The following is a 23,969-nucleotide window of genomic DNA, read 5'->3' on the forward strand; positions in this document are numbered from 1 at the left end:
TGCTAAGTAGTTACGTTAAACACTTAAATGTATAATTTTCTGCAAGCGCTCTCGGTAAAAACATTCTTTCTCCTTTTTCACGTCTTCCAGCAAACCTCATTATACTTCTTGCGACCCTGTGGGCATCTCATTTTCTTTTGGCTTGTTTGCAAGTTTTAAAATATTAACTCCATCTCCCGCCTCAGGAAGGGTTGCTTGGCTACTACTTTACATTTTTAGAGTGTGACTGCTTTCATTTCTCCATCACTACCTTGAATAAAGGAATTCAGTGCATTTTCATAGAAGCCAGACATAATTAAGATCTCTTATCTTTACTAAGTACGGTAATGGTTCTCATTCAGAAGACGCAGCAGAAGTTACATGAGAGAGTATGTATCATTTTGTATAATGTTGGAGCCAAATTAAAATATGGTCAACCAGTGTCAGTCCCCATGGGGCTGGGGAAAGGTGTTGCCATCCAGCTTTGAGGGAAAGTAGGAACGAAGCAGAGTAAAACAGCAGCAAGGGTGGCCAAGCGACGGGCAGCAGCAGCAGTCATCATCTGTGTGTTATCTAGGAAAGGAAAATGCAGCACGGCGACAGCGTGGGAGCGCACTGAGGCCTGTGACAGTGACCTGCTGAACAACTGTAAGAACGCACGTCAGCGAGGCTTGTTGTGTCGGCTGGCAAATCCCAGGCATTGCCGCTGTCTCCGGGTGGAAGGTATAACATGGTGACAAAGCAGCTCTCCTGCTCCCGAGGACCTTGAGATACCATAGAAATGAACACAGAAAGGCTTTTGCTGCTTTAGCACTTTTTCAAAGTGGGCTTTAATTGTGGGCTGTTAAACGGGATAGCAATAGAACCTCTTGGAGCTTTTGATAGGTTAATGGTACTGGGAATCACTTCTAAGAATGCAGTGTGTTGCGCAGAGGCTCCCAAACTTATTTGAAGATACCATCTTGGTTTTTTGTTTTTTTTTGTGTGTTCTAGTTGTGTTTTTGGTTTTTTTGTTTGTTTGTTTGTTTGTTTTAGGAATAACAGGGGCACTCATGAGACTTGTAAAGCCTAAAACATACTCTAGGAAATGCTGACATTAAAAAATAGTGGCATGTCTGGAATTGAAAGAGTTTTGGAAATGTCTTCATCAAATATCTACTACGTGCTACAACCGCCAAGAAGCAGGGTCCCACACCAGGCAGCTCTAAAATCCACCTATTCATAGAAGACATATTCCTAATAGCAAAGAAGGGGAAAGAAACAATTAATTGTTCCTCAACTGGTGAATGGAGAAATACTATGCAGTATTACCCACACAGTGGAATATTACTCAGCCGCGTGTCAGAGACATGAACACAGGTGTAAGCTGTAACGTGGGTGAACCTTAAAAACACTGTGCCGAGAGAAAGCAGGCACAAAAAAAGGGCTTCACGCTGGATGGTTCCCTTTCCATGAAGCATCCAGAGCCAAGGCACTGAGGCAGAAAGCAGGACAGTGGTCGCCAGGCGCTGGGAGGGGAGGACAGCAAGGAATGACCACCACAGGGTACGGAGAATGTTCTGGAGTTAGTGATGACAGTCCCACAGCTTTGAAAGTCCCAAAGCCTCTGGACTGTGCACTCTAAAAAGGTGAGTTTTTCAGTGTTTAGATTTCATTTCAATTCTTGAAAAATCCAGGACCCTCCCAAACTATAGGAATTGAAAACATCACAAGCCATTTCTTGTCAACAATTATATTTAATGAAGATACCAGATGGTATTTACAGAAGATATACATACATACAATTTCTACACATTAGATGTTGTCTAATTGTGAAAACAGGAAAAAATGTACTCCAAAATTATCAACTAAACAAAATAAATAAAAAGCAGTTATTTGGCACAGTATCTATTATGTAGCAAATAAATAACTCTATACCGTTGATTGAATGAAGTATTTACAATCTATTTGAAAGTGCAAAACAATTGTTGAAAATTAAGATATTTGTAATAACCTTTAAGTCCAGAAAATATGTTTTTGTTTTTCATCAGTAACAGGAAATTTGTAGTTGAAAGGTTTTTAATGCCCAGAAAACATTTCAATTTTGAAAAACATTTTATGCATATTGTGCTCTTCTGAAATGTTATTTTCTATCTTAACGCTGGCAATTTTAAGAACCTTGGCATTTCTGTGTGGAATTTTTATGCAGGTGATCCTGATTGGTAAATTCTAAAAAGTGACATTGTAAACATAAATATTTTTCTACATATCTTTCAGAAATTACAGACCAGCCCTCTCTAAAGTACATAAATAGCCACAATGTTTTATTCCAAAGTACATAAATAGCCACAAGGTTCTATTCCTTCAGAGAGAAGATTATGAAGATGGAAGAACACAATCTACAATTTGGATTTGTACTGAGTCCTCAACACCTTCCCCAAACCCCTCGCTCCAATTCAAGTTGTTGAGGTCAAAACTACAGAACTACATCCCCACCAAGGCATCCAAATCCATCCCATGTGCAGCGTATCTCATCCTACAAATATTCTCAGAAAGAATGGCAGGGCCTTGAGATTTCTCCTGATAATGATATTTCGCCCATCTTAAGGTCTCAGCACAGAAGATGACACAACTAGAAATGAACTAGGGTGACCACACACTGGGGGCTCCTAGGGTAGAGGGTAAGCGTTACACACGTCAAGTCATTTCTTCTCTCTTCACACGGGGATCAGCAGAACGCAGCCCTGAGGTTTCTCAGGACACGTCACTCACTCTGTGGCATCCTCACTGGTGGCGCAGTCAGCCGTGTAGCATCAGTGGCATTTTGGAAAGAGTGTGGACTGGAGACAGACCATCTCGCCTATGGCCGACGAGGCTCTAATCTGTGTGACATCTGTGATAAAGTTCTCTGGTTGTCAATCACATTTAATTGCCGCACATAACTCCGGACATCCTGATGGTTCTTATTAGCTTGAGCTGCATCGAGATCTGAATAAAGTGGAGAGGGGAGGATTGGCATTGCAGAATACATGCATGTAAAACCCAGCTTTATTTTCTCCAATTACTTATTCCACTTGTCATAGATCCCTGGGTTCCACCAAGCCCCTTCAGCACGCCACATGCATTGAAATGTCCCCACTAGGTCGTTCCATTTCCTCCCTCTACCCTCTGATTCTCTTTTCTTCCCTGGAATCACCTCATTTGATCATTTTCCTTTGTATTGCATGTTGTAACAACAACAATAAAAAAAAAAGGCACCAAATTAAAAAAAGAGAGCATCTGTCAAATAGCCCCTGGTTATAGACTAAAAATTTGCCCCTTACCATCCCAGCTCTGAGTTTTATGCTCTGTGTCTCTGCCTCCTTTGATCCAGGGGAGGACTAATGTCCAGACACAGTTTTCACTAGCTCCTTGCAAAGCCTTAACACCCGGCCCGAGAGAAGCAAGTGCCCGAGACCACAAGGTCCTGACTCCCTTCTTTACTTGCACACACAACCACATGGCACTACCAGGTAGACACGTTCTTAGAGCTGCCCACATTCACAAAGAATCCCAACTCGTGTCCTGCTGTTACAACTTCTGCGAGACCTTCGGGTTGCTGATGCTGCGGAAAACCTAGTCAAGTGCTCAGATCTGAGGCGGACCTCAGGTATGTGTGCACCGAGCTGTCACAGAGGCTGATTTCAAAGCAGAATCTATCACCTGCACATGGGCTGCTACACATGATCGAGAAAGGACAGATTTGATAGTGGTAACTAAACACACGGGTCTCTTGGGAAGCGACTACTTATTTTCCACACAGTACCATCTTGTGGCAATCTGTGCCGAGAGTTGCCAGAGCTTTCTAATTTGGTTAGAGATGGGAAATCTCGATTTCTTTCCTGGGGATTCTTCCAATTTTCAAATGGTGATATTATTCCAAAATAAAAGGGAACAATGGTCAGTTTGGACCCAATACTCTTTCTGTGGTCTGTGGGCCACTTCCATCCTCTGGATCTCTGGGATGGCATCTCTGGTCTACTTGGGGATATAGAAGGAGGCCCAGCCAGAGCTCTCTTCCTTAGCACTCAGATTTCCGTAGGACATTTGTGCTGGTTAGATCCACATCCCACTCCCAAAGACACTGAGGCCGCCATCTGCGCACGGGGTGAGAGAGGGCAGCACTGCAGGTCTGAACACAGCCAAGCAGAGGGAAGACACAAAGGCCCCTTCTCACGGTGAGAAGAGACTCATCAGTGTAATTATCACAGATAAATAATACGAGGGAGAGCTGCAGGATGCGCTGTGCTTAATTTCTCTGCTTCTCCCTGGCAGCGCCCTCCACATGTAGAATATACTCTAATTGCATTGCACCATTCCCGCCATGTGTAAGAATCTATTCCTATAGCGTTATCTATAGATTGTTGACTTCAGAGCCGAACAGCTGTTGTTTACCAGCAGTGACTGATAATTTCAACAAATGCAGCGAAGACTTCCAAAAACTTGTCTTCCTACTTCTCTAGGAGATGTGGGAGAATGTAGGGTTTGCTTCCAAAGAGGCCCATGGGCTCCAGACTATTCTATCACGGTTCTTGACCAGTTCCTGGAACTCGTTAAGAAACTTCTCAATGTTGTGAATGCTCTTAGGCACGCAAATGTGGCAAATAATTTTAGGAATTTTCTGGGTCTGCCTGAAGGCCAAAGGATTCTAGTTTATAAACCCCTGTAGCTGACACCACTTATCTGTTCTCATCTCTGATTGTTCAATGGTTTTATGATCGTGTCTTTAAACACACAGTAAATTACTGGATGAAAAGATGGGAGACTTGAACTCTGGCAGAATCCACGTAGGAATAGTCAATGACACGCAAGGCTATTCTCATCTTGGAAGTCAGAGAAGGCACAATCATTTCCATTCATTTGTAAAAGGTCTACTCGTTTCCTAAATCATGATTATTTCTCCTAGCTTTCTTGCCTCTGGATATTCAAAAACGGAGATGTAGTAGTAGTTCTGGCATTCCATGTTAGCCAACCCTGGCTTTGGGCTAGCCCTGTGCAAGGAGGAGCTCTGATTAATAAAACAAAAACCATTTAGGCTTCTAGCATCATGTTCACTGCAGGGAATGGTCCAGGTAGCCGCACAGTCATGTCCGTGTCATTGTTTTGTGTTGCGTTAATGAGCGAAATTTCCTCAAGTGACTCACACAATGACATTAACAACTGTACCTGGTCTGCCTCCTCACTTTCAGACCCCACTGAGAGAGCAGCTCCACCCACAACCCCAAGTCCCAGCCCAGAGGAGACCGTGGCACTGGTATCACAGGACCGTCTGATGCCGTGATGCAGCAGGTGAAAACAGCTAATTAGTAAAAATATTGCTATACGAAAGCACTACATCGTGCTAGCTCTTGGGATCTGTGTTCAGACCTTAAAAGAACACTTCAAGTTCACTTGGGAGTACCAGAGCTGTCATCTGAAATCCTGCTCTTGCCCTTACCAACGTGCCGAACACACAATGCACCCTCACAGGCCTCTGAGAGGCGGTAAATATTCTCTCTCCCGGTTTCTAAACTCAGGCCTGAGTCATCGAGAGCTGATGTGGGTTTCTCAACATGGAGCAGTGAGTCACGCAGATGCCTGGGCTGACGGAAGGCTTGCGGGCTGCCGTGCCCTACTTATCTCTAACCACACTGCAACAACTCAATTCTCTTTAATTCATTCACGACACACTATTCCTCCGGTTATTTTCTAGATCTGTGACAGCAAAACAAAGGGCGTCTGAACTCAAGGCCCCTGCTGGAATTCACTGCCCAGAGTGTGCCTGATACAACCACCCAGATCTCCATGCAGCACATCCGACTTACTGAAGGGTTGGCTCCTGTAGTACCTCACGGTTCTGGCAGTGTTTGCAATCATACGCTGAAAAGAATCAAGAAAAAAAGAAAGGCAGAAATACAAGTCAGCTTAGTGTATGTAATCCATAGAGGAAAATAAGCCATTATTTATTTCTGCAATACTTGTCCCATAAGAACAGCTTGTTCTGCAGTAGTGGCGCTCTGAAGGCGATGGTTGAGGGATAACCTGGTTAATGGCTTTGAAGAGGCACCCACACTCACAGGGACAAGGTGATGGCAGGGCAGGAATGCCGGCAGCCTAACTCTAATCTAATTGTCGGCTTGTTCTGAGGGACACAGCGAGCGTCTATTGTTCCAGTAGCCCTCCTGGAGGTCATGGTGAAGGTGTGTGGGAATTTAGAACTATCCTAGACTAGAGCAGGGTTAGCTATCAAGCTCCTTGCTGAAAGCAAATAGGACTCAGCAATGACATACTAGGTGGTATCGACCAAGTAGGAAGTCAAAATGTTCTACCTGTGAGTTTTTGCTACATGGTATGCGTTACTGACTTCTCTGCTCTTCCAGCAAAAGCGTGTGTTTTAATGTTAATCCTAATGGTCCATTCCCTTCCTGCTCCCCTTCTTTCTGATGACACTAAAACATGGACATTTTAGAAAACCAGAGAATACACAAAACATTAACAGCAAAGTAAACGTCACTTAGAATGTCACTTCATTATGTGCCTGAGTAACATTCATATTGTTGTACATTTCCTTCTAATATTTAGGAAATAAATATAGGAAGCTATATTTTTAAAAGATTGAAGTCACCCTATACATACATATTTCATTCCGAGTTGAATTTTCACAGTACAGTGTGACTATTTTCCATACCATTTGCATCTTAAACCATTTTAAACATTTATTTATTTGAGAGGTAGAGAGACCGAGAGAGCCAACTCCTATCCACTGGTCAGGCAGGGCCAGGCCAGAGCCAGGAGTCAGGGTTGCACACAAATCCAGGTTTTGCATGCAAGAACCCAATTATGCAAGCCATTCTTGTGGCCTCTCAGTGTCTGTATGTGTAGGAAGCTGGAGTAGGAGCCAGAGCTGGGTACCAAGTCCCAGCACCCTGATGCAGGCTGTGGGCATCTTAACCAGTTGGTGTCTTAGCACTAGGCCAAATGCCTGCCCCATGAGCTTGCATTCAAACAGGACAAACCATAATTGGTCTGACCCTTAATTTCTCCATTAAGTGACCTTCTTAATTTCTTTGTGAAGTTTTGGTGATCATAAAGATTTAACGGGGACTCTTCCATGCTGAACTCAATTAAAAATAAAGGAAAAGAGGAAAAATATTCCAAAGGACAGAAATAGAGGTCCCGAACTCCCTTGGAAACCATGGTTGGATCCCAAGCCCCAGCCCCATTGGTGAGCCAGGGGGGACGTCCCCTGCTCATGGTGCATTAACAGTAGCTGGGATTTGCATTGGGGCGGAGCTTTCAGCACATCTTTGCTGCTTAGATTCTCAAAGGGGACCCTGCACAGCTAGCAGATTAGTGAGCACCCCAATTGCTAAGAGACTTCCCTGTCTCGGAGTGGCTATGCCATTCCAGCCCCTGCTTCCTTCTTTTCCTGGACCCTTGGTTTGCCAAACTATAAGAGAATGACTTGGAGCAGGAAGACCATGCCCTTACACATGTAAACAGGTGAGTAGCACAATACTATACTGGGTTCTGGATGCTGGCAAGCGCTAAGCGACCTGTGCCTGCGTGGGATAACGTCTCTTGCACAAAGAGGTCATTGAAAAAGTTCGAACTTCACTTTCGTAAAAGATCGTCAAAACCAGCACGTCTCTGGATCAGCATGAGAAAAATATTACAAATCCCTCCAAGAAAGTGTAACATACAATGTATAATTAGCCTCTGATATATGGAGCCCTGAAATAAACAGTAGCTGTGATCATTTTCCTGCTAATTTACTTGAAGTTGTTTTTTCACTTCTCTAAAGGCTTTGCATCCGAAGGGCACCAGTATATTCCGTGTAGAATTATTGTAATTCTTCCGATATTGAATGGAGTGTAATTACCGAAAACCCCGGGGAGTGCTGCCAGTATGCCCTTCTGGAGAATAATAAAACAATTAGCAGGGGTCAGAAACCTCTTCCTATACCATTTTGTAGGGAGTAATTGTTCTGCTTTTTAGTTTTGAGAGCTAAAACATTTCATTCTGACTTTGGTTTTAGACTACTCTTTACAGCTATACTCTGAGGCTTCATAATTTTTAGCTCATTATGTAGTTTAAAATGTGAGAACAATTGTTTAAATCGGTAATTTCCAGCTCTGAAGTTCATTCTACCTTGCTAAGTCTTCGATTAATTTTAACAATGCTTTTAATTTTGACATATCCTTTTTAATTGTGCTCGAAGATAACTTCAGTTTAACTTCAAAATCCAAATCTGGCTTTACAAGGTCCATTCTTTGCCTTTGTGAGTTGCAGACAATAATGCTGAATGGTGTGAGCCTATGGAACTGCTATATGAACCCGGCCAACACTGCTGGTCAGTGCACGGTCACACAGTGCTCTCACGGGGCCACTGAAGAGTTGGCCCCATACTCTAACGCCGGCTTCACTTGCATCCACTGAACCACATCGCACCCACACAAGAGTCTTCCCAGGGTTGCTGAAACAGACTCCGGAAGTCACCTCCTTGCACCACCTCCAGGAGCCGGATGCCCTCTGCAGCCTTTCCATTCGTAAGAGGCTCCCTTCCGGCTGTTGGAACGCACCCGGCAACGCAGAATTCATTGCCTGCACTGACAGCCCCTTCCATTTTTAGTTTACTCACTTCCAATTTTTATTTTCATTTTATTTGAAAGACAGAAAGACACAGACAGATCTTCCTTCTGCTGCTTTATTTGCCCACAACAGCCAAGGCTGGGCCAGGGTGAGGCCAGAGGTTCTACCTGGGTGTCCCCTGTGGGTGGCAGAGACCCAGGCAGTTGAGCCATCGCCTGCCGCCTCTGAGGGTGTGCGTTAGCAGGGAGCTGCATGGGAAGGAGGCAGCCAGGACTGGACTGGACCCAGGCACTCTGGCAGGGGATGCGGGCATCTCAATACCACAACCACTGCACCAAACACTCGGCCCTTCTTCTGTTTTTAGACATCGCTGACGATTGACTGAGTCCCTGTCTTTCTCCCCTTACTTCTCCCTCCTTGATCCTAGCTCTGAGCTCTGGCACCGCGTTGAGTTCCTCTCTAACAGGAGAGTTCTTCGAAGACTTGAAGACAACCCTTAGGGGTGTTTCCCTAGCCCCAGGCTTTCCTCGTTCAGCCTTAACAGGCTTGATTTCCTCTGAACGGTCCATAGCACAATGCCCTGGACTGACCAAAGCGCAGATTGCAGTAAACGCTCCCTCTTCCTTGATCCATCTAGAGATGCTGTACACTGTATATTACATGCACAGCTTTAAGAAATCATGTTACCTCGCTGTGCAGACTTGGCATCCTGCTCTGTCAACATGCAATTGATTTTGAGGGTGAGCGTGGCAGATTTCGCATTTCTCTCCACTAAAATATGTTCCATTGGAGTCTATCTTTCTGCAGACTCAAGCCTCACGTGTGATTTTTTTTATGGCCGGTGGCTGTTGACTCATTGGAGTTCAAGGTTGGCAGAAACTAAGGTGAAAGACACAGAGGCTTCATTATCCAACTGCCACAGTAGGGCTGAAGCCAAAAGTGATGGTTCAGGTGTGGGAGTCTTGCCAGACCTGCCTGGAGCAGGCTGGGCAACTCTGTGTACAGCCAGGTCGGGAGCCCGGGGGGCAAGGCTGATTACTCCACAGAGAACCTCTCATCTTCTTCTTCCATGTTAGCCAACCCGAGGTTGATGACGCATGCCCATCAGCAACTGGCTCATTAAGACAGCAGTCGGTAACGCAGGGGTTAAACACGAGGCCAGCCTGCTTCTTCAGATGCGTGGAGGACACACTGAACCCCCTGGCCATATCTCAACTGGCTTTTCTTAGGACTAATTCCCAGCGTAGCTCTTCAGCGCTTGCTGGCAAGCCTGAATGCATTTACAGTTCCCAACCCTTGGGGCTGAGGGACAGGCAAACCCGAGAGCCAAGGCCAGCTCCTTCCTAGGGCGTGGGTTGCACAGTGACCATGTCCAAGGATGCTGTCCAGAGGAAGGGATGACCATATGTGTGGGGGAGCCTGGCACAGGCCAGAGGCTCCTGGGCTACAGTCCCCAACACAAATGTCCCCCACACTTCAACAGAGCTGAGGCCACATGAACCTGGCAAGCACCACCTCGCCAGCGGGCCGTTCTAGGACACAGCCCCTCCCGCGGGGACCCTCACTGCCTCCCGCAGTGCCCGGAGCCTTTACAGCTGCGCTCAGCTTTTCTGGTCAGTTCTGCCCTGATGCTTGCGCTCTCCATCCAGGCTGCCTGCAGCTCCCCTGTTGCCCAAGAGGGGCAGACTCCCATGTCTGGGTTTCATGTCCGGACCGGCAGGCCCTGCGGGCACTGCCACCTCCCACTGTTCCATCCGGGGCCTCCCACTCCCGGGCACCTGCTCTTCCAGGCCACTCTGGCTCTCTGCTGCGGTGCTCTGGGGAGGCCCTGCTCGGAGGCTCCTGCCTCCCTGACTGCAGGCCTCTTCTATCTGCCTGCCCAGGGCAGTCTGTGTCTTGCTCCTATCCTCCCTTTAAGAGCACCCTTGCTCTTACAGTGTGCCAGCTTGCTTTGCCTCTTCTTATATTCTGCCCTTACCTATTTGGTTCTCTCCCATCTCCATGCCTGTTAAATATAGGCTCCGAGCCATTCATCCTGGCTTAGCACATGTCAAACCACATGGCTATCATCAGATTCTCTCACTCGGGTTGCCACATTTTTGGAACAATTTTTTTTTTTTCTGCAACAATTTTCTGAAATACAACAGTCCTTCAGAAAGGTACTTGCTGGGAAATGGAATTTAAGAGATAAGCTTATTAGGCTGCAAAAAGTTTTAAAATCCATGCATTTTTTTGTAGGACACATTTCCTGTGAACCTTTTTAAGAACCCGCATCTGTGTGGATTTCAAAACTTCTTACATCAAAATAAAGTTTCTTTTTTAATTCCACTTTGCAGGAACTTTAGGAGCTCTTGTCTGTAGCCTCTCAGGCACAGAGATTGTGCCCATGAGAGCAACTGAGAGCAACTGCAGACCACAGGGATCTGGGTGCTGGACCAGCCTCCGCTGCGCGTGTCCCCGAGCAGGAAGCCGGAGTCCCCGGTCCCCACGGTGAACCTGCAACACCCAAGTGTACACAGGGGTGACACTCGTGACGCCTGCAGCCTACATTATAGATGACCCATGGGAGTTGCAGGCCAGGCACATGTGCAGGCACACTTCGATCCTGGGCTCCTGTCTTTCCTGGGGGGAAGGGCGGGCAGATTCTGACTGGGAGGAGGGGAGACAGAACGCCCTGTTAGAACACAGGGTCAGTGCACTCCCTTCCTGTCGGGTGGCAGTTATGTCCAATGCACTGGGTCAGATGCTTCATCACCTCTCCTAATAAGACAGGAAACACTTCTGGATTCCGTCTCTATTACATAAAGTCCTTTAAAAATACCTGAGTGGCCGGCGCCGTGGCTCAATAGGCTAATCCTCCACCTTGCGGCGCCAGCACACCGGGTTCTAGTCCCGGTCAGGGCGCCGGATTCTGTCCCGGTTGCCCCTCTTCCAGGCCAGCTCTCTGCTATGGCCAGGGAGTGCAGTGGAGGATGGCCCAAGTGCTTGGGCCCTGCACCCCATGGGAGACCAGGAAAAGCACCTGGATCCTGGCTCCTGCCATCGGATCAGCGCGGTGCGCCGGCTGCAGCGGCGGCCATTGGAGGGTGAACCAACGGCAAAGGAAGACCTTTCTCTCTGTCTCTCTCTCTCACTGTCCACTCTGCCTGTCAAAAATAAAAAAAAAAATAAATAAAAAATAAAAAATAAAAAAAAAAATAAAAAAAATAAAAATACCTGAGTGCCCTGTCCTACTTCACTAAGTCCAACCCTGGAATATAATTGGGTTATTCTCTTATTCGACAAGGATTTCTCACATAGTTGCAATGTGTCAGACACCTTTATGGGTTCTGGAGAATCCTCAGTGGAGAAAACAGGGCGCTGACACTCTCCCAGGCAGACAGACTGTGAAAGGGCAAGTCAGGCTCATCTCGAATTGTGGGGCCAGCCGTCAAGGCAGAGAGTGCTGAGCCAGGGGCAGGGGTGGAAGAGTGAGGCTGGAGGGGTGGTCAAGGAGGACTACCTGGGGGAGGGAATGAATGATGAGAAGCAGCCAGACAGGTGCAGACTAGGGGAAAAACATTTCAGGCAAGACTAACAGCTAGTGCAAAGGGCCTGTGGCAGAACAGATGTCACCAACATGGACTGAGCACGAAGAGGCAACATGACATGAGGCTTGTGGGTGCTGAGGGTGCAAAGTCTGCATTTTATTCTTTCATGCTATTAGTGCTAACGCGCCTTTGGTTCCCACTAGCACATCTGCAGGAAGTTCCCTCCCCTGTGTTTCACTTTTCGACATCTCATTTCTGATTCTTATGATCTAGTTGCTGTCCCTTCTGTTGATTTTTTTTTTTTACTTTTAGCATTTCATACGTTTACATCTTACCTCCTCCAATGCACGTAATCCCCTAAAGGCCAAGGACTAGCTCCTAGAGATCTTTATATTTCCTAGTAAAATCTTTTGCCTGAACACACACGACACATGTTCCTCTGAAGCATACTCATTGGAAAATGTGCATTTAACCTGGTCTGCAAAATCTCTATAAAGAAACAAACTCTCAAAGGACTCCCGTTAGCTTCCCTTTGTGTTGGAGGCGCCTGGCAATCGGTGGCTTTGAACCTTCAGGTTTTGACTTAGAGATTTGTTTTTCTCCAGCTGGAGATAACAAGTCCGGTGCACTCTCCGTGAATCTTGTACTAATATTATTGGCAATAGAAAACCTATTGCTGCTAATTATGTAATGACATGCTTAGTGATACAAAAATAAAAGGATTTAAAAACATTTCCTTAGCGAATTAGCTTCTGTTAATGTTTCCAGATGTTTGCTCCATGCTTCTCAGTCCAAATAAAATGACTACCTTAAAAATCATATTCATAAATAAATCTACCTAAATATGGATATGTCTGAAAACAGAGCCAGCTTCCTAGCACACCAGCAACTGTGCCATCAGCATGCTTCCTGCAGCCTGGGAGAGCGGCAGCCGGCCAGCATATCATCCCCTAATCCGGGGCTGGTCTATCTCCTCGATGTTATAAATATTCATGCATGCCATGGAGAGAGACGAAGGGCTCGATTCAAACATTTTTTTGAATACTCCTTTATGTCGCCCCCAGATGAAAGAATGTCGGCCTTTTTATTTTTTTGCATAAGGATCAGAATGTGGATTCTTTTGTTCATACCCAGAAATCCTGAAAACTAATATACAACAAATTCTCTAATCCGCATTTCATACCCCAAGTGTGAAGAAGCTCAAAATAAAAATACTCGGGGTTGGCACGGTGATTTGCTGATTGTGCAATGCAGCCACCAAGAAAAGGCATCTGTGTTCCTGGCTACCCTGGTGACTTCTGCCCCAGGCAGGGACTCCTCTGGGGACACAGCCCACCAGCTCCACAAAAGCCTTCCACACTGCTCTGCCCTCCGCCTGGGCCTTGCCGGCGGGCGGGGGGGGGGGGGTGATGGGGAGACACAGCATTGATACCTGCTTGAAAAGGAAGATGTGTCCTCCCCAAAGACCCAGCAGGAAGAGCAGCCGCTGCGGGTGACGGCAGGGAGATGCCGCGGGGCTGAGCTGGCTATTGGAAGAACATGTTGGGGAGTGGGCAACACGTGCCAGACGGACGGCAGCCAGGTTTAGAAAACATCACGCAGCCTTTGTGAAATGCCATTTCATTTTCCAGCCTCATCCAGCTGATGGAAAGGCGATTCTGAAATCCAACTTTCTCACGGTAAATACAACTTCCAAGGTTGTAAAAGCAAAGTACTAACAGCATTCCTTCAATACCTTTCCCTCCCTGTCTTTCAGTTATAAACCCCCCTAATTTTTAATGGGGCACATGGATACCCCAAAGAAGGGTGACATTTCCAAGCCTTCCTTTCATGTGACAAAGTTTCTCGACAATAAAATGGGAGGCAAGTGCTGAGTGCAACTTCTGCCCCACCCCCGAAGGGACGCAGTGTACCTCCACCTCCCTTTCCTTTCCCTGAGGGCTGGAATGGGGACGTGGGGGCTGCCATATTAGGTCACATGGTTGGCAAAACAGCAAGAGAGCAGACGCCAGGAGCCACACCTGCCTGGACTTTCAAGGGAGAAAGACATGAACTCATCTTGCTTCACGCATCACAGAATTAGGCTTCCGTGACTGCAGCTGAAACACTTTCTCAGCTATCCCCTTGCTTTTCAGCAAAAGTGGACTTTTCTTTCCTCATGGCTGGGCACAGAAGAATCTGCAGCTGAGGGCACGAAGTGCAGAACCAGGAGGGGGCGCTCTCCTGGTATCCTCTGGTGATCTCGGTGTTGAGTTTGCAGGTTACAGACGGGGGACATCACCACCCCAACATTGCGACGAGGCAAATTTTGGCCATCCCAGCCAACAGCTGAGTTTGCGGCCCTCGGCCCTTGCTGCTCTTGCTTGTTCTGTTTGGTTAACTGTAGTGGTGAACAGTTCTGAAGCTCAGAACTTTTGGAAACTCTGACGCCTCCATCTCTGCACACGTGTGTATTTTACAGCTAAAAGGCTGGGGCATCCCCCTCTCAGTTTGCTTTTCTGCGTAACTGATCCAGAAGCTTCCTTACTCATTTGCTAAATGTTTCACTTCTGGAAAACATGTTTTCTTCTGAAAAAGCAGGGATAATGTTTAATTCTCTGTACTAATAGGTGAGCCAAAGTTGTTTGTTTGTTGTTTTTTTTTTTTTTTTACTTTGATCAAAAATTACTAAAGTGATGGAGTAACAGAGATGTTCACAGCCTGCCTTTGATGTGGGGAGGAAGCTGAGAAAACATCTGCCCTCTGGTCTAGAGTGTCCCTGATGAGTGTGCACCCACGTGCTGTTCCCTAAGCAGCTGAAGACCCGGGAACCTAGTGTCCAGGCTGGGCTTTGCAGTAAGCTCATTCCCCAAGCTGAGCGGTGCTGATCCTCACAGGATTACCACGGGCTGTTTCACATTGCCCCGGAGTCACTTACATAGGCTCCAGTTCAAGAAATTGGAATGGTTCTCTGATAAGACTTCTGTAGCACTCTATGGCTATACACCACAGACCTACCAATAACCCAGAGAGAGATGGAGCGGGCGTGAGTCCCATTTTCTGTTGGGGAAGGCGACCCGCAGAGAAATTAAGGAATGGCTACAAAGTGATGCAACTGAGTAATGAGCCTCGTGCCTCCTGAATTCCAGGTCCTGGGCTTTTGCCACAGCATCAGAGGCACGTTGCTCATCCTAAGCTGGGGAAAATGCTCACCCACCCAGAGACAAAACACTACACCGCTCCATCCACCCGGGCTGCAGCCAGCGGATTTAGACGACAAGGGGCCATTCCTTTACCACTCAGTATGTAGCTAAAGAAAGGTTTTGCGGGACTTGTTTTATTGCTTGACAAAAGATAAGAAAATCAATTGCAAGGCAACTCACACCAGGCAACCCTGCCTCGTTTTCTGTTTTGTTTTCTTTTGCCACAGAGGGTGACTGGAAAGTAACCAATACTTGCATGCCAGGTCCACATCTGTTATTGTAAAACATTTTTTTGTTGTTGTTGCAAAGATGCCCAGGTTCCCTCTCTGAACTTGGGTGAACCTCACTGGGGTAAAGCCACACACATTTGGATGACTACTCCATAGTAAAGATCTGCTATGGAGTTGCCTTTGACCTCCATGCCCGCAAGCGGGGCTGGGCAGTTCACCATCTCAAAGGCAACCTGGGGCAGCCTGCCTCCACAAACCTCACAACACAACAACAACACGGAAGCCACTCTGCAACACTCGTGCATTTTAGCAACAGGCAGCCCAACATGGAAATACAGAGCTTCAAAGCTGCTGCTGGGAGCCCCAGCACAAAGGCTGCACAATTTCACAAAACAGAACTGACGGAATGCAACAGCGAGCTGACGGGGACCGAGTGTTTCGAAACTCCTTTTTGTGTAGCTACCTTTGTAACGTGGCAGCACCTATGGAAATTATTTCCTTTATTAGTACGAATGCAAATTTCATGTTAAAAAAACATTGTGGTTAAGGTTATAATACGGCACGTACCATTTTTTCAAAGTTTACTAGATTGTCAGTGAAAGTCTTGTTCCCCTCATGAGTAAATGTCATATCTGTAAAGAAATAAAAGCCACATTCTAATCACGAGCCGAAATATGTCACACTAAGAAAGCACAATAGCACCATTAGATTATGCTGCTGGATTTGCATAACACTGCAGATGGGGAAAAAAGCTGATAATAGTTCCTTTTATGTTAGGTGTTTAACTTTCTAAATCGCTTCACCTGAGATTAGTAAAATCTCTAAACTAACCCTCTGCTTTGCTAACCAGTCTTCCCAGTCCCGGATGCCCGCTCCTGTGCCCATCTTCCCGGCCCTTCCAGAACAGGCGGGGCTCAGAGGAGAGGGCAGGGCTGGCAGGATGGCATTGTTCTCCCGGGAGAGCTCTGGCCAGGTTCACTTTCCTCGGATTACCTTTAATGAGCAGAGGCATGAAGGGGATGAGAGGAGCCTCCAGCTTGGCCACCGTCAGCCTGTACGCCCTGTGGTTTCTCGAAGGATCCTTAGGAGAGAGACAAAGAGAAGTCGGGAGTCAGGGCCTAGTGACTCATGTGTGGCCCACCCTCCTCAACCCACGACCAGGTATTCCTGAGTCAACAAGTGCAGCTATGGACGAAACATAGACGGAACCAAAGGAAACCGAGGCGTGTCTTAAGACAGCTTCAGATTTGCCTCCGGAGGCCATGGGGGAGAGGCTCCCTTTGATGCAACCCTGAGCTGTCAAAGCTACCTGCCCCAGGAGCTCCTGTTCGCCTGAAGCCCCAGAGCCTCCCTGGGAGGTTGGCTCACCCCATCTCTGTCCTGTCCAGCCAGACTGGTCCAACCTGCCTTCTGAAACCACCCTTCTCAGGACTGCTAGCAGTCCTGCTTGCTGGGTTTGTCTGTGGACACCTCCCAGCAAATGGGGAGAGACCATTTTTGGCAAACCAAGGGAGAGGCAGCTTCTGAGCCATCACGGACCTGAGCTGCAAGGAAGGGGCCCCATTACGCTGCTTTTCTTAGTTACACAAATTGACCTTATGCGGGACATCAGTCCTCCTTAAGTTAGTTCCTGTGGGGGCCATTCATTAGTCAGACATGCTTGTTTTAGCAGCACTAAAAGGGATCATAAACTTCTTAAAGTCAGACAAGGACAGATAAAATTTCCGAAATGAGAACTTCGACTCAGCTCATCAGAAACTGGATTAATGCAGACAGTGAACAGGATAGAGGAGTCACTGTCACTTACCATTAAACTTTCAAACTCGGCATAGAACTTCTTGAACTTGCTGGGCAGTTTCTGTTAATGAAATGAAAGTGCCATATAGATACGTCAGGCTCAATGTCTGGATTTGTATCCTGAGTTACCATTGCTAGGGGAAATGGATTTCTTTTGGCTCTGAATCAAACATGCGAGACAGGCCAGACTATAATCTGTCTTGTCACTTGAGAATAAGCCTCTGGAATATGGAGGACTTGACTCTTAAAAGTCTTCACCTGCTCGGACCAAAAGTAACTATGAATGTTCTGGTCTTCCTGCTTCTAGAATGTTCTCTGAATTGAAGGCTTCATTAACAGGACTGCGGTGCCCACACCCCCAGTGCTCTGGACACGCCACCCTGCACCCCCCCTCCCTTTTATTCTGACTTCACTGACTCCCACGATAAACTCAATTCAGAGAATATCAGAATTAAAAGAGCTTCAGAAATTATCTATCTCAACCCTCACGCTCCCATACAAGGCAAGCCACATGAGAAGAGGGCTCTGTGTGGGCTTTGTTCATTGCTTCCTCGGTGCTACAGAGTGCTGGCTCCATAGGAGGTGCTCAGTGTCTATTAGACTGCATGAAACTTGCGTTGTACAGAGGAAAGAAATTAAGGTTCAAGTTCATTTAAGTTTTATTTATTATTTATGTATCTGAAAGGCAGAGCAACAGAGAGAGAGAGAGAGAGAGAGAAACAGAGAGAAACAGAGAGAGAATCAGAGAGATCTTCCACCCACTGGTTCACCCCCACCCCCACTCCCAGTACCCACAACAGCCACTGCTGGACCAGGCTGAAGACAGAAGTCAGGCACTCAAGCTGGATCCCCAACGAGGGTGGTAGGAACCCGAGTGCTTCCCAGGCACGTTAGCGGGAAGCTAAATCGGAAGTGGCGGCAGACTCGGTCCTGGGCACTCTTACGTGGGATGCAGGCATCCTGAGCAGCAGCATCACCTGCTGCACCACACAGCCCGTCCCAATCTCAAGGTCAAACATCCCAAGTCACACAGCTATTTTCATCGGCGCACCTGTGATCTGCACCAGCTCCCTCCTTCTCTAACGCCTCTCTTACATACTCTATGCTTTCTCTGCTTTGCTGTAATACAAAAACGCGTAAGTTCCGTAATGGATCATGTTCCCATGTTTGTATTTTGGCATCTAATTCATCACAGCTCTACCCTCAGTAGGGCAATATTAAACCACCCTTCAGCTGACTGGTTCCCACCTTGCTTAGGGTCTCAGTTTCTAGAAAGTTGAACATTTCTCTTCTGAAGGGGCAAAGGCAGGATAGAGCAGCACAGAGAAGCTTCCCATCCTGAGTCTGGGAGTGTTGGCCACGTCTCAGGCCTCAGAGCCACTCCGTCCAGTCCTGTGTCACACAGGGGAGTCACCTCCAACAGGTGATTCACCAGGTAGCCTCTACAATTCCACAGAAGGGCTCCCCTCTCCTCTCACGTCTGAGTCCCTCTGTCACATTCGCGTGTAAGCATCTTTACAATGGCCCATGTTGTTTCTAGCAAATAGTCTCACGGACATCCTCCGAACACATTTTCCTCCTGATAGGCTTACTCAGAAGTAGTCCAACAACTGAGAGCTAGCTGGGCACGAAGGGGTGCAGGGATGTGACTCCACATGGGCCAGCTACATCACCAGGCACACCGTCCATTCTGAAAATCAGACCTTTTCAGTTAGACCAAAGTGTCCATGGCCATAGGCCAGTTTCGGCTAGACTTCTGTCACTGTGTTTCTTCCTTTACTTAGCTTGTGTTAGGTCAAAGGCAGCAGTGCACCCAGGAATAACACTTTTTTGGTTCTCCATGCGATTTCTTTCTTTCTCTTCTTTTCTTTTTTTTTTTTTTCTTTTTTTTTTTTTTTTTTTTTTGACAGGCAGAGTGGACAGTGAGAGAGAGAGACAGAGAGAAAGGTCTTCCTTTTCTGTTGGTTCACCCCCCAATGGCCGCTACGGCCGGCGCGCTGTGGCCGGCGCATCGCGCTGATCCGAAGCCAGGAGCCAGGAGCCAGGTGCTTCTCCTGGTCTCCCATGCGGGTGCAGGGCCCAAGTACTTGGGCCATCCTCCACTGCCTTCCCGGGCCACAGCAGAGAGCTGGACTAGAAGAGAGGCAACTGGGACAGAATCTGGCACCCCGACCAGGACTAGAACCCGGGGTGTTGGCGCCGCAGGCAGAGGATTAGCCTAGTGAACTAATTTCTGGGCACATCTCATGCTTTGAGAGCAGGGTTCCCCACAGGGGCCATTTTGCCAATCCAGGGACACATGCAGATGTCTACAACCTTTCTTTCTTTTTTTTTTTGGGGCCACAACTAGAGTGGGATGTAGCAAGAGAAGCTACTGAAATAGGGTGGGCAGTGGCTAGGGATGCTGGGAGGACCCAGCAGTGCACAAGATAGTCCCTTAATGTTGTAAGGCCATGCTCAAGTCCATGGTTCTTGTCTCACTTGAGCCCGTCCCTTGGCCATGTGGCTAAGCTTTGTCTTCTATCATGTTCATTAACTGTTAAACCCATGTCCTGTCACTCTTTGTGGTCAGGCACCATTCTTCACAGCACTCATGGCCACCAGGGTCCTCACTGGAGTGGGATGGGAAGCCCTTGAGAAGTTCTTGGCAAATACAGGTAGATAAAAACAGCATCTGTGATGCTTTTGAGTGAATGCTCTTCCTATAGGACTACGTAATTACAGTGCCCCTTTGGAAAACAAAGGCTTGTTAGTAACGGCAGGTTCATGTCTTCAGCAGCAGACACTGAAGACAACAGAAGCTCACAGGCTCGGCGTACTCCTACACCCAGTGAGACTGAAGGCTTGGCCAGTTATCTGTCTCCTTTGCTGGCCAGAGCCAGTTAGTTATCTCTTGCAGCCTGCACCCTCTCCAGCTGCTTCTTGGTCCCTTTAGATCAGAAGAAGGGACGCAGACCCTGTTCTCACATGCTCTGCTCGGCTCTCTGGCTGCTGTGACGTCATCCCCACACCTGCCTTCCTGAACCCCTAAGAGGCTTTAGGCCTTTTTTGATTTTTCCCATCCAACTCATCTGGGCTCTTTCAGGGGGATTAGAAGCTAGAAGTGGGCTGGCAAAGCAGAGTGCCTAAGGGGGAACCCTGGGTCTCTAGAGATTCCAAAAGCCTTGGGCTGTAAGACAGGGGAGCTGTACAATGGCCTTGTGGCTTAGATGTACTGGCAGCACTAAGTGTGTCCTTTTGCTAGCTGGAAGATGACCCAGCTGCATGGCACACGGGCCTCACCACTTCCCTCATTCCTATATTCAGGGCATGAGCTGCTGTGTGCTGCATCTGCCCGGAATTTTAAGAGAAATCCAAGACAGAAGGACTTGTGAGGGCCTGCCCTATAAACAATGGAAACATTTAGGAGGGATAGGAAAACAAAGTGCTTTCAAGAGGGAAGTGGGAAGAACATAATTTCAAGGCACAGCTTCAGAGATGCGAGCAGCTGCCTTGAAGCGCCCTGCAAATGCAGTGTCTGTGCCACATGCCTCCTTCTCTCTCTGGGTCCCACGCACACAGACTTCTTTATTTTTAGTACGACTCTATTTTTGGGTGTATGTCCTATCAGAGATCAGTATTTCTTCAGCCACAAGCCACGTGTAAGAGGTCAAGCAGATTTTGCCTACTGAGCTAACAATAAATGAAGATGTTTTCTGGCTTGAATAACCGACTGTCAACAAGCCACTCATCACAGGGACATTTGCTACAGGCATTCACAACACACCTGTATAACTTTTGCCTTGAACTGAAAAGGAACTGACTGCTGTTCCCCCGGGCAGGGAGAAGTCAGCCAGGTGGTCCAGCCATAGTCAGGATTTCAGCCGTGCCAGGCAGTTGGTCTCCTGGCTACTTCTCCCATGGGCAAAGTGACTACTCAGTAAAAACAGATCTTCTTTCCATCATAGATAAGGTTCGTTGCAAAAGCAAGAAGCAGACATTGAGAGGACAACAGGTTCTATAAGCAACACTCACTCCAGCACTGTTGTTCCTTCCCATTCCCCTGGGGAGCTGGACTGCAAAGCTGAGAGCCCCCCACCCCCACCCCCCAGTTCCTCCTCCTGCAAAAGAACAATGTCTTTTCCAATTCTCTCTTGGAGGAAAGTAGCCAAAGGAGACAGTTCACCTCCCTCCAAGGGTCCCGCGCTCCTGCATTGTGATACCAGTGTGAGTGATAGTTCTATAAAAACCGCTCACCGGTGAGCCAGTGTTTTCATCCTTAAGGCAAAAGTCACAGCTGGATCCCAGCTGCAGCTTACCTCCCACGTGAGTGCCAAGCGGCTCACGGCTACATTGCTGAGTCCCATGACGATGGCAAAAAAGGAATTCAGATTCCTGTACTCCTTACAGCTGAAACACAAGAGGCGCGGGATTGAGTAAAAGGCCACTTTTGAGTGAGATTAAAAAAAAAAAAACCAGGAGAGTGCTATTTTCTGCTGGTCATTAATATTCGTCAGGACTCCTTTCTGTGAACAGGCAATGATAGATTTAATGCACTCCATAAGTTCCGCTTGGGTGACCGTGTGCTGCTGTTGGGTTTCTCGCTGTCATTTCACGGCGTTGATGGCTTTGGTCATTGAGGTTTGGGTTTTGAGAAGTAATTTAAAGATACCTCCCCCAGGAGTTGTTATCATCATCCCAAACTTGCCAACAGCCTCAGAGGACCTGCAGGGAAGCAGCGCGGGGACAGGAGCAGGGGATGAGAAGTGTTCTTGGAGACTTCCAGCCCTACACCCTGCAGGTGGGCCCTGCCCGGCCCCTGGGGAGGGGACCAAGGAGTCGCAATGCTACGGCCACCGGGATTCCATCTGCTGAACAAATGCTGCTAATTCACTGACAGCTTAACTTACAAGGCCTGATTCCTATGGGCTGGCCTTTGACTTTCAAGGGGCTTAGGGGTAAGAAATAACCCAAACAGCTGACAAAATCTCTGTGCTTTTCTGAGGTGCTGAAGCTGTGTCCGTACGCTACTATTAGCTGGCATGAATACATGTTTGGGAAGGAGGCACGTGCAACAAGCCCAGGAATACTTATTAGAATGGCAAGATCTAGGTAGTAGGCTCAACTTAAAAAAATACACAGGAACCCCCGACTTCTTCATACCAGGTCCCTCCTGAGAAGGGAGAGAATTCATTTTGTAAAAAGCACAAATCCTTTGTCTCAAATCAATATGGTTATCAAAGTTGACTACATCATAATTAAATCCCATTTGGATTCACATTTTGTAAAGGGCTACATTGTTGCATTTGCCATCCGGGATATCCTTACAAAGGTAACCATAAGTAATTCTAAGTGGTCTGTGGGGAAATGAGAAAATATATTTCAGAGTCCACCAGCCCCACTCTTGAGAAAGCAGGGGAGGCCTTGGCTGTAGCGCTCAGGTCAGGGGCTGATGTCACTCAGGAGACCCCAGAGGTGGAAGGCAGCAGGTGCAACCCCCTGCATGTGTTTGCTTTTGTCTTGTGCCCATGATCTTGAAAGAACAAATGCAAGACTGTGGACCTGCCTTTCTGGTCACTGCTCTGTTTCTAACTCGCTTTATCACCCTTGGAAAACCATGACATGTCTCCATGCCCCAGTCTCCTGACACGGAAACAAAGACATAATGACACCTGCTCCTCCGCCCTTCCTTCCCCCCAACTTCATAAACTTCAAGACAGGGCCACGATCTTGGAGAGAACAGGCAGAAGTCCTCTAAAGACAGCAAGCCAAACAGATGCTATGGCCACTGGATTTCCATCTCGCGCTTACAGATCTGGGATTTGTGAACGTCTACAATCTTCTCCAGCTGGGCTGTGTAAACAGCTCCACTCTGGGACAGCAAGCTCAGCGCAGGACTTAATCGTGGTTAATAATATAAACCAATTTATACCGGAGGCCAGGTCCACCTACTCATTCACATAATCAGAAGGGAGAGGGATAAGAAAGGCAAAAACATTTAAAAAACCAAAATCCTGGGTTTTTCAAAAGGCTCTCCTGCGTTGCTTCAGTAACGTAACAGGATTAGGCCCCCAAAGATTTGCTGACCTCCCACATTTGCGTGCAGATTGCTTCTCTCTCCTCCTCCTGGTTGCCTCCGGCACTGCCAGGCTCCGGTGCAGAGAGAAAGCACACATTGTCATAGTTTCCATAATCAACTCATTCCAAATCCGTGAGGGCATTTGTCCCTTGCAGCAAGCCTGCTCAGGCTGCTAGGGAAAGTGGCTTCGCTCTGAGCCAGGAATTCACAAGCAACGTTTCACCAAATCTCTCTTCACCAGGCCAGCTTTTCCCAACGAAGAGCTAGCAGCGCTCAATTCCAAGGGCTTTGGTATTCTGTTGGACCCTCACCTTTCTGGCAAAATAACTCAAGGCATCTGTCAAGCTGAGAGCTATAAAACGCTGTTGAGCTGCCTTTACTTCTTTGTTTAGCGCTGTATGGGATCTAAACTGTTTGGCTCAAGGAAGTGGCCTAGCCCAGGTCACTGGCACTCCCCACCTTCCTCTGCTTGAGCTCCCAGCATTTAGAAAAGGAAAGGAGTCTCACGGCCACAGGCCGCATTTAGCATTTTATTTTTAGCACAGTGGTGATACCAAAAACATGGAAGTAAACAGGAGGTTGTCAGGCATATCCAAATAGCAGG

General features: G+C 47.4%; 1 protein-coding gene across 13 annotated transcripts in view; it reads right to left on the minus strand.

Moving 5' to 3' along the window:
* Nucleotides 1-1,695: 1,695 nt before the first annotated feature.
* RAPGEF4 (Rap guanine nucleotide exchange factor 4) overlaps nt 1,696-23,969 on the minus strand; it is a 326,097-nt gene continuing 303,823 nt past the window's right edge. For all 13 annotated transcript variants that reach the window (XM_002712290.6, XM_070070679.2, XM_089328145.1 and 10 more), the window contains 6 exons: nt 21,606-21,696; nt 17,318-17,368; nt 16,504-16,591; nt 16,078-16,142; nt 5,802-5,856; nt 1,696-2,946 (listed from right to left, as the gene is read on the minus strand). In XM_002712290.6, coding sequence (XP_002712336.2) covers nt 2,819-2,946; nt 5,802-5,856; nt 16,078-16,142; nt 16,504-16,591; nt 17,318-17,368; nt 21,606-21,696 — 478 coding nt within the window. In that variant the 3' untranslated portion in view covers nt 1,696-2,818. The remainder of the gene's footprint in view (nt 2,947-5,801; nt 5,857-16,077; nt 16,143-16,503; nt 16,592-17,317; nt 17,369-21,605; nt 21,697-23,969) is intronic.

The sequence above is a fragment of the Oryctolagus cuniculus genome, chromosome 3, assembly GCF_051225735.1.
Source record: "Oryctolagus cuniculus isolate XC-2025 breed Fujian yellow rabbit chromosome 3, ASM5122573v1, whole genome shotgun sequence".
NCBI lineage: Eukaryota > Metazoa > Chordata > Mammalia > Lagomorpha > Leporidae > Oryctolagus > Oryctolagus cuniculus.